This window comes from Mesoplodon mirus, assembly GCF_964341445.2.
Source record: "Mesoplodon mirus genome assembly, chromosome: 13".
NCBI classification, from domain to species: domain Eukaryota; kingdom Metazoa; phylum Chordata; class Mammalia; order Artiodactyla; family Ziphiidae; genus Mesoplodon; species Mesoplodon mirus.
Window position 1 is genome coordinate 7,574,687 of NC_138989.1, and position 14,222 is coordinate 7,588,908.

Genomic DNA, 14,222 nt, shown 5'->3' on the forward strand with positions numbered 1-14,222 from the left:
GCTGTGGTCCTTACTGTCATCAGGTCCTCTTATCTCTATGATTTCATCCTGTACTATTCTTCCCCTTGTTCCTTCCACTGCAACCATATTGGCCTCCTTGGTGATACTTGATTGTCAAGCATGTTCCTGCCTCGGGGCCTTTGCTCTTGCTTTCCCCTCTGCCTGCATTCCTCTTCCCTCACTTCCCTCAGGGTTTTACTTAAATGTCACCGTCTCAGAGAGGCGCTCTCTAAGATTTTAACCTCCCCAACTCCTTCCTGACTCCTTTCTCCACTTGTATTTTTTTTCCCTCTTAGCACTTACCACTATCTATTGTACTATTTATTCTCTTTATTTGTCTTGTTTATTGTCTGTCTTCTTTGCTAGAGTGTAATTTTCATGAGGGCAGGGATTGCTATATGCAAATATTCCCAGAGCAAGGCTTGGCATACAGGGTGTAGTTAATACATTTTTGTTTATTATAACACAACAGTGCTATTTTTTTCTATATATATTCAGATATGGAGGCAAAATTTAGAGAGAGAGATGAAAGGGAAGAGCAGTTGATAAAGGCGAAGGAAAAACTGGAAAACGACATTGCAGTAATAATGAAAATGTCAGGAGATAGTTCTTCTCAGCTGACAAAAATGAATGATGAATTACGTCTGAAAGAAAGGTACGTATGAGTATTAATAAGAGCGCCTGCTTTGGGTTAGGCCCTCGAGCAAGGTCTGGGTGGGAAGGGAGCCGAAATCTTCAGGACTGTTAGGTTTTAAAGTTGCCTGAATCTCATTCTTTCTCTGTTATCGCAGTGTATTGCAGACTTTCTGGTGACTTGTAAAGGTAGTAGTTTACCAATGGCAATAACATCTTTTACAGGCAGTTAAAAATATTTTTAACCTATTTCAGTGTAATGATAGATAACACGTGTGAAGGGCTGACCACGTGTCACACACTATGCTGACAGCTTTGTGTAGAGTATATTTTCTAGTTCTAATAATCCTCTCAGGTGAGTGTATTATTGTTCCTTTTTTTAAAAAATTTATTTTTACTTATTTATTTTTGGCTGCGTTGGATCTTCGTTGCGGTGGGCGGGCTTCTCACTGTGGTGGCTTCTCTTGTGGAGCACGGGCTCTAGGCGCGCAGGCTTTAGTAGTTGTGGCACGTGGGCTCAGTAGTTGTGGCTCCCGGGCTCTAGAGCGTGGGCTCTAGAGCGCAGGCTCAGTAGCTGTGGTGTGTGGGCTTAGTTGCTCTGCGGCATGTGGGATCTTCCCGGACCAGGGCTTGAACCCGTGTCCCCTGCATTGGCAGGCAGATTCTTAACCACTGCGTCACCAGGGAAGCCCCTATTGTTCCTATTTCAAAGAAAAGGAAATTGAGGCTTAATGAGGTTAAGTAACTTGCCTGAGGTTTCAGATCTAGGTGGTGTGGTCCCAGAGCCCTTGCTGCTTTTCATCACTACACCCTACTTCCTCAGCGCTAAAGCTTCTATTATCGTAATCTCTCTTCTCATCTTTATTCTGAGGCTCTCGTTGCTTTGATTTTTTTTTCTTTTGATGGCTGCCATATAAAAATCAAATTTTTTTTTTTTTTTTTTTTTTTTGTGGTACGCGGGCCTCTCACTGTTGTGGCCTCTCCCGTTGCGGAGCACAGGCTCCGGACACGCAGGCTCAGCGGCCATGGCTCACGGGCCCAGCCGCTCCGTGGCATGTGGGATCTTCCCGGACCGGGGCATGAACCCGTGTCCCCTGCATCGGCAGGCAGACTCTCAACCACTGCGCCACCAGGGAAGCCCCAAATGTTTATTTTATAAGGCAAAAACTTTTAGAGGACATATTAGCCCCGGTAGACTTCTGATTCTGAAAGCATTAATACTTGGCAGAGTTAGTTTACGTCCAGCCGTGCACTCACGCACGGCTCAGGGTTGGTGGGTGACGGGCAGATGGGCCTTGGTTGGCCGACTGTGGCAGTCCTGCTGTGAGGTGGGCACAGCTGCCCAGGCGGTTGTGGCACAGAGCCTTGGAGAAGTTCCACTTCTGTCGGTGATTATCCAGAGGCACCGTCCAAGTTTCCTTCCTGTTCTCCGGTCCATGAGCCAGCCTTTTCTCCAGGTTGATGGCCCTCGTACATCTTTGTGGGACCACGTGGTTCTCTTTGAGCTAGAATGTCACATTACTGTTATTTTCGTATCTTCTGTTCTCAAGCGACCCCAAAATGAGTCTTTGATAATCTAGTCTGCTAAAATTTGGAAACCTCGAAATACTTACGTCCTCTAATGTGCTTATTACTTTTCACTCATTTTTCCTTATTGATCTACTGACATAAAATAATAAATGTTCACAGTTAGAGGAGTAGTTACTCTAAGGTATTTGTAGCCATCACAACTGTTTAAATTATTCTTCAGGACAAGTCAGTTTTTTTGTTTTTTTCTTTTTTTTTTTTTTGCGGTACGCGGGCCTCTCACTGTTGGGGCCTTTCCTGTTGCGGAGCACAGGCTCAGCGGCCCTGGATCATGGGCCCAGCCGCTCTGCGGCATGTGGGATCTTCCCGGACCGGGACACAAACCTGTGTCCCCTTCATCGGCAGGCGGACTCTCAACCACTGCACCACCAGGGAAGCCCTGTTTTGGTTTTTTGCTTATTTCAGATGTTATTAATTGCTCATAACATTTATAATCATTAAGACAATTATTATTAATATTTTAAAGTACAACTCTAGAATTTAAATTACTCTTTTGAAAAATCTGACGCCTTGTATTGAAACTTGTTCTAGAAATGTAGAAGAACTACAGCTAAAACTCACCAAGGCTAATGAAAATGCAAGTCTTCTGCAGAAAAGTATTGGGGAAGTAACTCTCAAAGCTGAACAGAGCCAGCAAGAAGCAGCTAAAAAGCATGAGGAAGAAAAGAAAGAACTGCTGACAAAATTGTCAGACCTGGTAAGGAGAGAATCAGTGGGACTGTTGGCTGGCAGGGGAGGTTGAGGGGCAGAACAGACATGGCCAAATGACTCACTCCTGACTCGGGGTGTCTGCAGGAAAAGAAAATGCAAATGAGCCACAACGAGTGTCAAGAGCTGAAAGCCAGGTATGAAGAAGCCAGTTCTGAGACACAGGCCAAGCACGAAGAAGTTCTGCAGAACCTCCAGAAGATGCTGCTGGACACAGGGGAGCGGCTGAAGGCCGCACAGAAGGAGAACAGCGACTTGCTGCAGGAGACGGAGGAGCTGAGAAGGCAAGCCGACAAAGCCAGAGTACGTGGTGGGGAGAACCGTGTTGTCGAATTACAGTTTGTTTGCGTTCCGCGTCAGGGCTGCAAGGGTGCTTGGAAAGCAGCAGCACGTGGGATGGGTTCAGTGGCCGTTACCTGTGTCGGCCCTCAGAGTGCGTGGCAGGAGGGCGAATTACATTTCCTGTATCTTAAGTGCTTTGTACCAGCCGCTGTTCCTTCTCAGGGAGGGTGATGGCTACAGGTCTTTCCCCCAAATGTACTGTGTGGCCACCACCCCCTACGCTGCTTGCTCCCCAGCTGTCACGAACAGTCTGCTGTTGCCTGACCTCTGTCTGCCTGCCTGTAGTAGACTCTTTGTGGTGGGAAAGCATGTTCCTCTAATCTTGGCCATCTTGCTGCCACCTTGCACCAGGGTTAGGAGAGACATCTTGCAGAAAAGCAAGAGGCAGAGGCCACGTGAGGCAGGTGGGCAGGGAATGGAGCCTGGTGGGAGGCACAGAGCTCTTAGAGGATAAAGCAGAAGGGAGAGCTCTAGAGAGGGCTCCCGCATGTCCGCAGGAAGGCACTACGAGCTCGTCAACAAGGAAGCTGGAGTTAAGGGCTGTGAGAAAACATCCTACTGCTAAGTAGAGTAGAACTTGATACACTGAATTTCATTTTATGGTGTCAGGATAGTATCAGTGTCCCGATATGTTTTTTGACTCTGGTAACGTAATGAAGTTCAACCCTCCTACTCCCATCTAAATGGCTCAAAGAAAAGCAAATACTTGTCTTTAATTATTTTTAATGTGTCAGAGAAATGTTTATATATATATATATATATATATATATAGAGAGAGAGAGAGAGAGAGAGAGAGAGAGAGAGAGTTTAGTAGAAAGAAAATAGAAAAGAGCATACATAGGACTTGAAACAGAGCCTATTTAAAACTTATAAATTAAGTGTAGCATGACATGTAATATATGTCATGTATAAGATGCCTAAATTTTCTTTTTCCTACATGCTGTCCATCAAAACTTTCTCTTTTCCCTGTGATGTGTCTCCAGGTTTATGAACCATTTAACAACTGGATATAATTTCCAGAGTTTTTGTCTCTGTGGTTCCCTTTATCTGGACAGACTCTAGTTTTTTAGTGTTTCCCTTAAAATGTTGCAGCCTGACCAAACCACAGCATTCTGGTGGTTTGTGTAAAGGCTCATTAATTTGTTTGTTTGTTGTTGTTGTTTTTATAAAGATCATTTGGTTAAAATGCCCAGGATTGTTCCCCTTCCAAAGTTGTCTGGATATCCGATTTCTGAGAATCTCAATGTTGTCAACAGCAGGGGCTCAACAGACTCTTTTGAGAATCTGATGAAACCTTAAGATATTTCCCCCAGGAAAGCTGGTATACACACTCAACAAGTTTTAGATGAAATCTCAAGAGATTCATGGAGCCCACAATGCTCCCATGTTCCCTGGTTTAAGAGCCAATGAACTATAGCTGTGCCGTCCAGTACAGTAGCCACTAGCTACATGTGGCCATTTAAATCTAAATTAGTTCAAGTTATAAATTCATCCTCTCAGTCGCAAGCACCGCACGTGTGGTTAGTGGCTACCACAATGGACAGCACAGATAAAGTCCATTTGTATCATTGCAGAAAGTTCTGGACAGAGCTGGTAGAGACATTGTGGTCAATTTACTTTATAAACCAATACACTTTTTTAAAGCCCATTTATTTTGGTCACCAGAGACTAGCAAATTAGTCTGTATTTTTACTAAGTTATATGTAATATTGAAGCTAAATCAGTCTCAGGCCAGGTCCTTTAGTAAGTAAAGTTCTGCATTTAGTTTGAAAAGCAGTAGTTTATAATACCTTGCCCTTCCTCCTCTTTTTTGGTTAAAGTATACTCACTTTTTGTAGTTCTTTGGATTGTGTTTTAAAAAATTCTATGAATCCCTTCTACAATAGAAACAATTGGATAATTGGAATGGCAGGAAAGAATTTCATGCCCTGACGTCAAAGTCAAACTACTGTTTGTATCTTCTAGGTGTCTATCAGGAATACTTCAAAAGTTGTTTCAAAGATAAACCAGTAGATACATCAGCACTTTGCAAAGCTAAACTTGCTTTGCATTATCCTTTTTGGGGCTCTGTTCATCGAGTTTCTTTCCCCTGTTATCCAGACAGTTTCTATGACAGTTATTGTAAAATTTTTTTTAACTTTATGGTTTAGGTTACGTTAAGTTATTCGGGCTTGCATTTGGCTGCTTGATTTCATTTTGTTTCCATTCTTTCCATCTTTTGTTTCTGTAGTCGCTAACTTACTTATTAACATCAGCCAAAAACGAAATTGAACTAATGTCAGAAGAGCTGAGGGGTCTGAAATCAGAGAAGCAGCTTCTTGCACAGGAGGGAAATGCTTTAAAGTTAGAAAAAGGTTCACTTTTGTCAAAGCTTGTAGAGGTGGAGGCCAAAATAACTTTACTTCAGGAAGACCAACAGAAGCTATGGTCAGTAAACGAAACTCTTAATTTAGAAAAGGAGAAAGTCTTAGAAGAAAAGCAAGATGCTGAAAAGCTTTATCAGCAGGAACAGCCCAATAGAGCAGCTTTGGCTGTTGAGAGAGAGAAATTACTGAAAGAAATCAATAACGCACAGGAAGAACTCTTGAAGGTAAATATGGAAAATGAGTCTTTGCAGGCTTCCAAAGCAAGCTTGCAGGCACTCACAGAGGAACTCCAGTTCAGCCAAGATATTTTGATGGCTGAGTCTAAGAAGAATCTGGAAGAAAAAGATCACCTGGAGGATCATATCAAGAAGCTTGTAACTGAAAACCTTGCACTGGCTGAAGATAAAGATGAAATTATTCAGAACCTTCAGAACGCCTATGAGGAGCTAGTCAAAGATCAGAAAAGCTTGGTGCAGGAGATGGAAAATCTCACAACTGAGAAAAAGTCAGCTTTGGAGAAACAGTCAGGTCTTGATAACATGTGCATAGCCTTAAAGGTCGAAAGAGACCGTCTCCTCCAAAACAGCAAAGATCTGCAGTTTGAGAAGGACATGCTGCTTCAAGATCAGGAAAAGCTGAATGCCAGCCTGGAGGCTGCCCTTCAGGTCAAACATCTGCTCAGCATGGAAGCCAGTGGGCTCCGCGCACAGCTGCAGGAGGCCAGCAAAGCTCTGAGGGAGGCCGAGCTGGAGACTCTGCAACTTCAGGCCACAAACACAAGCCTCACCAAGCTGCTGGAAGAAATTAAGACCAGTCGGGAGATCACAGACTCCGAGTGCATCCAGCTTCTGCATGAAAAAGAAACCTTGGCCTCCTCTGAGAGAAGGCTCTTGGCCAAAAAAGAAGAACTTCTAAGTGAAAATAGGCTCATCACTGAAAAACTCAACAAATGCTCGGAAGAGGCTGCCCACATCGAGATGAACCTGAACGAGAAGATCACTTACCTAACTTCTGAGAAGGAGATGCTTTGTCAGAAAATCACTAAGCTCAAAAAGCAGCAGGAGAGTCTCTTGAAAGAAAAATCTGTACTGGAAATGAAAAATACAGATTTACTTGCAGAAAGAGAGAATTCCGTCAAAGCCATAGAAGACCTTAAAAAGAAATACGATCAAGAGTCTGCAAACAGAAGAATCATTGTGCACGAGAAGATGAAACTGCTCGGTAATCTTGATGCTCTGAAGAAAGAGCTTCAAGAGAGAAAAAAGGAAAACCAAGAACCCGCAGCCACCAAGTGTGATCTCGCTTTGATGCTGAAAGAGGCTCAAAATGCCAAAAAGACTCTAGAAAAAGAACACACGAACGTACTGCAAGCAAAGGAGAGTTTGAACGCTGAACTCAAGGCTTGCTGTACTGAAAAGAACATCTTGCTGAAGGATGGGTTGAACCTGCAAGAAGAGTGTCAGAAGTTAAATGAGAAGATCCACATGATGCAGCAGTCCCTCATCCTGGAGAAAGAAGCCAGGACCCAGGACAAAGAGTCATCCTTGTGTGAAAACAACAGACTCCACGAGAGAGTGGTGCTCCTGGAGCAGGAGGTGGAGGCTCTGAGCATGCGCACCAAGGAGCTCCAGTCCGAGAACTCTGTGCTCATCCAAGACAAGAGCAACTCAGAGCAGAAAGTGGCGGAGATTGTTAAGGAGAAGGAACTCTTGAGCGCAGAGACGGCTCAACTGGCCACCAACATAGAGGATCTGAAGAGCGATTTTGCTGCCTTGTCCAAATCCAAGCTGGAGCTGCAGGAGCTGCACAGCTGCCTCACCAAGATGCTGGATGACCTGCGGCTGAACCACGAGGTGACCCTGGCTGAGCGGGCCAGGGTGATGCAGGACAACAAGAACCTCCTGGCTGAGAAAAGAGAGATGATACTGGAAAAGGACGAGCTCCTGAAGGAGAAGGAGAAGCTGGCCGAAAGCTACTTCATCCTTCAGAAAGAGATCAGCCAGTTGGCCAAAACCAACAGCCATATCTCAATCAACCTCCTAGAATCTCAAAATGAGAACCGTATTTTAAGGAAAGACAAGAGCAAGCTCACTCTTAAAATTAGAGAGCTCGAGACTCTGCAGTCCTTTACGGTAAAGTGGGAGGTTCAAGTGTTTAGCACCTGGCCTAACCCTGTGCACTAACCCTGCAGTGGCTGAGGGATTTCTTCATTTCGGCAGAAGGAAACCCACCCCATTGAATCACTGGCTTAGATATCTCAAGCTCTTTGTCACCACCTGAAAGGGCAACTCTTTACTAAGTGTCTAATCGCAGTTGTCCCTCTCCATTAGAAAAAATTGCAAACTGTGAATAAAAAGGATAGATTTTTTTAATGTAGGGAGAATTTTTTGTGAAAAAGGCAACCGTGGTTCTTAAAGGCTTAAGAACGATAGTAAAATGGGCACATGTTAAAACAAAGTATCTTCTATGTGACTTTTAATTGTTCCATTGTGTCTATTCATTCCGAATTGGAAGATTCCAGGGAAACCTCCACAGTTGGTAACAGGGAAGGTATAAAGGCAGAATTCCTATAAACTTTATTAGACCACATGAAATTGTAAGCAGGTGCCTAAAAAGATTTTAATTCACTTAGGTGATTTTTTTCAATATCTTATCAGCTAAGGATTTGTTTCCATATGCATGTTATCTTTTTTATTCACAGCCATGCTTATGTTCATTACCTACAGCTTCTCATCGACTTTGTCATTCAGTGCTTCGCATTAAACGCTTGAGCCTTACACTGTAACTGCCCAAATAATTTTTATTTTTATATGAGAAGTTCCCAACCTAAATTCCAAGTGATCTCAAAAGCCCCAAATTTGAGATAGCAAGAATAGTATTTAAAATTTTTAACAATAAATATGATGAAGAGAAAATTCGGCCACGTAAGGATGTTACTCTTTATTATTGCTAAGCATTTCTCTCAAACATAAGTCAGAATAGTGAGCACTGTTGTTAGTGGAACTTGGAACTTAGAAAATGTAGGTTTAGAGGGGTCTGAAAATACACAAATTGCATATTACAGTTGGCCTGTTGAAAAAATGGCACAAAAAGGGTCTATAACTTTGTTCTGCTTTGGAGTAAAGACCTCTGATGTCTTGGTCTGTCTGCTTCGGCACAGGATCAGTGACTGGCTCACCGTCTCTGTGTGATTCCCTTCACCACACAGACCCTGAGCCCTATGGCCTGAGTGTTAGTCACCTTCCCGGGTTGGTGAGGGGTGCCCTCATTTCTCACAGGGCTTTCTCGTATTTAGGCTGCTCAAACAGCAGAAGATGCCATGCAGATAATGGAACAGATGACCAAAGAGAAGACGGAAACTCTGGCCTCCTTGGAGGATTCCAAGCAGACAAATGAAAAACTGCAGAACGAAGTAATCAGATTTAAATGGCTTTTTGTACAGAGGACAGCTTATCGACTTCATGGAGTGTTTGATCACTAACTCAGGATTGTTTATTTTTTGAAGTGTGGCCTTACACAGGTTTGATCTATGTTAGTGGAGTCGCACGTACACCCGGATGATAATATTAAGTAAAATGTATCACTTCATTACTTATTTAGTAGGATCAACCTTTAAAAAAGGGGGGGAAAACCCTAACAGCGTGGCTTTCTGTGGTAATTGTTCAGTGGTAGAACTAATGATAGGAGGTACCGATAACATTCTCTAGCTTTTGTATTTTTTATCTTAAATCACATATGCTTTTTTTCTCAACTGTCTCCCAACTTTGAGCCACTGAATTCCATCCCGCAGCCCTGAGTTTGACATAGGCCTTTTTCTTGGCCTAATTCAGTACTGGTTCCCTTTTGTCTCATTTTGAATCAGTCACTTCTGGGTCTTGGATAGATGTGCGGCCTCAAGATAATTTTGATTCTGTCCAGAAGTAGCATTTCTTATTCTTGCACCTTCCTTTGATTCCCAGTCCCCCCACCCCCAGCTCATACCAACCCTTTCTTTCTTTGGAAAGCTGTTACATAAATCTCAAGCAGATTGCTTCGCTGAAATAGTTATGTGAAGTTCTGTAGAACTTGAAATACTTTTTAAAGCGATAGTCAGGTAAGAGGTTAAGAAATTAAAGCCAGGGAAAATCTGGATAGCCACATTGAATAGCTACTATAAAGATCAGGCCTTCTCATGATGGAAGGTCAATGATTGAAATCCATAAAGACATGAACATTTTGAGATAATTTTAGGGTAAATAAAACTTGACATAGAAAAGAGTATGTTTATAAAATTGATGACTAATAAGAAGCTGCTGTATATAAGAAAAAAGAGTACGTTTAGGAATTGACAGTCCTAACAGAAGAGGACTTAAGCTGAAAATATAAAAGCATCAAAAATAATAGATGATAACCAAAATTAGAAGCTAAAGTAAATGAGATTTTAGGGAATGTCTCTAACCTTTGAAGATAGATTCAGGGAGAATTGTGTGCTTCTAAACCATACCCCTTGATGTCTTGTTACAGCCAGAATACAGACTGGAGGAATCCGTTTTTGGACCCACTGAACATTCCATGAATCTGGAATGTTAGGGGGCATTAAAAGGGAGATGGGGTATTAAAACCAGCAAGACACTTTCTAAGGCTCCTGACTGGTAGCAGGTGACAGGACAGAAGTACCTTTGGCTGTAGGAGATAACTATACAAGCCCTAGAAAGCCAACAAGGCGCCAGAAGCACACCCTGTGTAATGGATTGCCCGTGACGAGCTCCCCATCCTTGGGGGATGCACAGCTCGAACTCCAGCCACCTGCCAGAGCCTGTGGTTGGACATCCCCGCTCATTCTAGTAATGTGTCTGGCTTTCCCACCAGGGGCCAGGACCTAGGCTGGCTGTGTCCCCCATGGGCAGGTGATAGGGCTGAATGTGAGTGAGTGCTTTTCAGTCTCACTACGTGGCCTTTTCCTTTTCAGATTGAAGTTGAGATGAATAACTGAATCTTTTCCCATCTACAAATATCCCAATAATTTTTATAATGACGACCATAGAAGTTTGGTACTGACATTGAAAAATATCTTATCCTAAATGACTAGTCTTTGGGGAAGAAAGGGGTTTATTTTCATTACAGAGAATTAATCCTTGCTGATGGCATGCCTTTGCAATTTCTTTTTGTTTTTTTTTTTAAGATGGATTATACATGAATAGCAAGTTCAATGATAAATTTTGAGAATTGTATACAAGGTGAAAGAAAACTTTTGCTTTAATTTATGTAGCAATTTAGTTTGACATTTTGGCCAGGTGTACAGGACATGTCTGACGAAAGTAAGGGGGAGGTTGCAGTTTATAATAGACTTGATCATTTATAATCTCTTCACCCAGGTGATCTTTTTGTTTGTTTGTTTTGCAAATGACTAATTTCACCTTTTCATGAATGATTTGTCTGTCCAGTCATGTGACTCGAAAATGAAATAATTTCATCAAGTTTTTTTCTCTTGGTGTTTAAGTTGGATACACTTAAAGAAAACAACTTGAAAAATATGGAAGAGCTGAACAAATCAAAAGAACTTCTGACTGTAGAGAACCAAAAAATGGAAGAATTCAAGAAAGAAATGTAAGTTTACCTTCTTTGAGAGAAATTATGGCACTTATTTAAAATTGCAAAAGGGAAAACAATGCTAATTATTTTTAGAATACTTGACAAGTACATAGTCAAAAGTAATAGTCTCCCTCCTGCCCCCCAAACGCTGTTGCAAACCTGAGAAGTCACCCCTGTAACGTTACACTGTGAAGTCAGAACTATAGCTAAGTTACAGGATCAAAATGAAATGTGCTGGCTGATAAGTTAGGACAGCTGGAATTCAAATGTGACTTGGTAAAGCCTTATGAAAATCCAAGGGGAATCAGAGCTTTTTTTTTTTTTTTTGCGGTACATGGGCCTCTCACCGCCGTGGCCTCTCCCACTGCGGAGCACAGGCTCCAGACGCGCAGGCTCAGCGGCCATGGCTCACGGGCCCAGCCGCTCCGCGGCACGCGGGATCCTCCCGGACCGGGGCACGAACCCGTGTCCCCTGCATCGGCAGGCAGACTCCCAACCACTGCGCCACCAGGGAAACCCCCAGAGCTTTTTAAAGTAGTATGCTTACATGGTAGCTAATCTCAACATTAGGAAACATCAGACCCTCTATTAATCAATCCCTCAAAACTCTTTCTATAGGGAAAAAAAAAAAGCATGCACTTTTTTTTTTTTTTTTGGCGGTACGCGGGACTCTCACTGCTGTGGCCTCTCCCGTTGTGGCGCACAGGCTCCAGACGCGCAGGCTCAGCGGCCATGGCTCACGGGCCCAGCCACTCCGCGGCATGTGGGATCTTCCCGGACCAGGGCACGAACCCGTGTCCCCTGCATCGGCAGGCAGACTCTCAACCACTGTGCCACCAGGAAAGCCCAAGCATGCACTTTTGAGATTATCAGTAGTCTTGATTTTAGTAGTAATCTAATCTTCTGGCATGGAAATTAAAAGAGCAGAATTTTGGGAGACTCTTTCCAATCAAGGTTTACCCATCAGTCTGCTGCCTAGATTTCAGGCAGACAGGCTGCCCATGTTTCCTTTGTTAATACCACCTTTCGAGTTTGGTTCTTATAATCATTGCAGGTGGTTATTTATCTGGCATTGTAAGTGACAGTTACAGAGTAGATTTCATTTTGCTTATCTGTTCTGAGAACTACACTGTATCAGCCATGTGAACCTAAAATTTAAAGCCAACTAATCTGGTGAACATTTGAGTATGTCCTTTGTTCTAGGTACAGTTAAGCTAGGAAGGATACAAAGGTGAATTGTATGTGGACCCTGCCCTCCGAGGGTTTGTGTTATTTATTTCCAGTTTTGATCAAATGAATAGATGAGATTCAAACACAAGCAAAAGCACCAGTTCCAAACTGCTGTTCCCAAGTCACCATCCTCAATACTATGTGTTGATCAAGCTTGGATTAAATCAGTATATACTATGTCTAGTTCTTCTGCGAGTTCTTAAAATCCTCCTAGAAATGATCTCATCTGAGCTGCTCATCTGAGGGGATGGACAGCTCACGACGTTGATGATGGATCCTTTGGGCAGTCTTGGTTTTAGTGATATTTCTCTAGGTGGTGTTTAAACAGTTCCCAACAGTTCCTTTTACACTGATGTATACATGCACAGTTGTGGTGATTGGCCACCAGGAGAGGCTTGAATCTCCTGGTCTGCCAAAGGCAAAGAGCACAAATAGAAACGGTCACTGTGATAGGAAAAACGAATTCAAATCAGTTCAGAGAGGGTGGGTTCAGCTACAGTTCAGGGTGTCCCCCACCCACCCACCGTGACACAGTAGCTCTGCTCACCTGAGTGTCTGGAGCCCATCATCTGCGTCACAAAGGCAGCTGGTGAGGGAGGATCTGAGCGTAGGGAGAAGATACCCTCACCACGCCCCCTCTGCCATCACCCCCCTCTGAGCTCTCTGGACGGTGCTGGGTAGTGGAGGGGCGGGGCGAGAGGGGACCCAGCCGAGGGTGGAATTCCTGTCTCCTGCAGAGCTATCTGGGAGTCTCCTGTAAGGGTCGTCGCACTGGTCTAGCGTTAAGTGTCACCCTCCTCACTCAGTCTCTCTGTCATGTCCCCCACCTCCGCTCAGTGTGCGGTGGTCTCACCCCTGCCAAGAGGGAAACTCTTTCTGCGTGCCCTTTGAACGACCCCATTGAATAAGGAAAGCTCAGCCTCATGCCCGCGGCCGCAAGGGAGCCGGAGCAAAAGCCTGTGGGCTGCACTGCCATCCACCGCGCCTGCGCCTTCCTCCCCGGGGCCAGTTCCCGGGTCTCTGATCCCTGAGGGAGGAGTTCGGGCCAGGGGGAACCAGACCACAGGGCAGACAGGGCCTGCACTGCTTCTGATTGTCCTGGCCCAGCAGGGCTGCGAGAATTGCGCCTTGTGCCAGTAACTTGGCCGGTCAAGGCCGGGACTCTTAGCAGGACGGAGGGGCAGTGGGAGACACAGCAGTGACGTACGTGGGAAGCTGCTGGAGGGAGGTGTGAGGAGTGGGTTGAAAGCGCCCCCCACCCCCAGTGACTCATTGTTCCCTGCCTGAGACTTGGCCGCATTTCAGGGACCAGCTGATATAAATGTACTGTGTCATGAGAACAGTGCTTCTTAAAAAGAAAAAAGCAGTCATTTTACTGTTCCTTAGTCTTGTTCCCCAGTGCTCCGAGCTAGGGAAGGAGCAGCTGTTTGTTTTTTGAGGTTTAGCACATACCTGGGATCTTCACGGCCTCTAGAGCTTTTCAGGTGTTTCTCTTCACCTGCCAGGACACCTGTGCAGACCCAGGAGTTCTAACGGGAACCACCTCCTACAGAAACTTGCCCTTGGCCCTGGAATCCCAGCATTTGCAGCTAAATGTTCCTTTTCCTCTATGTCACTTACTCAACTGGTTTTAGGAAAACTTGATTTTGGTGAGCCAGCTCCTATTTTTAGTTGGAGAGGGAGAATAAAATGGTTTCTCTCTGGTGTGATATAAGCCATCTAATTTTTGCCTTTAATTACTCACCTGGCACAGTAATAAATCTAGAATATATTTAGCATGGTAAT

At 44.0% G+C, this 14,222-nt stretch overlaps 1 protein-coding gene across 4 annotated transcripts in view; it reads left to right on the plus strand.

Moving 5' to 3' along the window:
- CLIP1 (CAP-Gly domain containing linker protein 1) overlaps positions 1 to 14,222 on the plus strand; it is a 122,862-nt gene that overhangs the window by 79,265 nt on the left and 29,375 nt on the right. For 3 of the 4 annotated variants that reach the window (XM_082641031.1, XM_082641033.1, XM_082641032.1), the window contains 5 exons: positions 499 to 655; positions 2,752 to 2,917; positions 3,016 to 3,231; positions 8,932 to 9,048; positions 11,116 to 11,222. In XM_082641031.1, the coding sequence (XP_082497157.1) occupies positions 499 to 655; positions 2,752 to 2,917; positions 3,016 to 3,231; positions 8,932 to 9,048; positions 11,116 to 11,222 (763 nt within the window). Of the gene's footprint in view, positions 1 to 498; positions 656 to 2,751; positions 2,918 to 3,015; positions 3,232 to 5,500; positions 7,769 to 8,931; positions 9,049 to 11,115; positions 11,223 to 14,222 lie in introns of all 4 variants that reach the window. The other variant, XM_082641034.1, reaches the window with a different exon arrangement.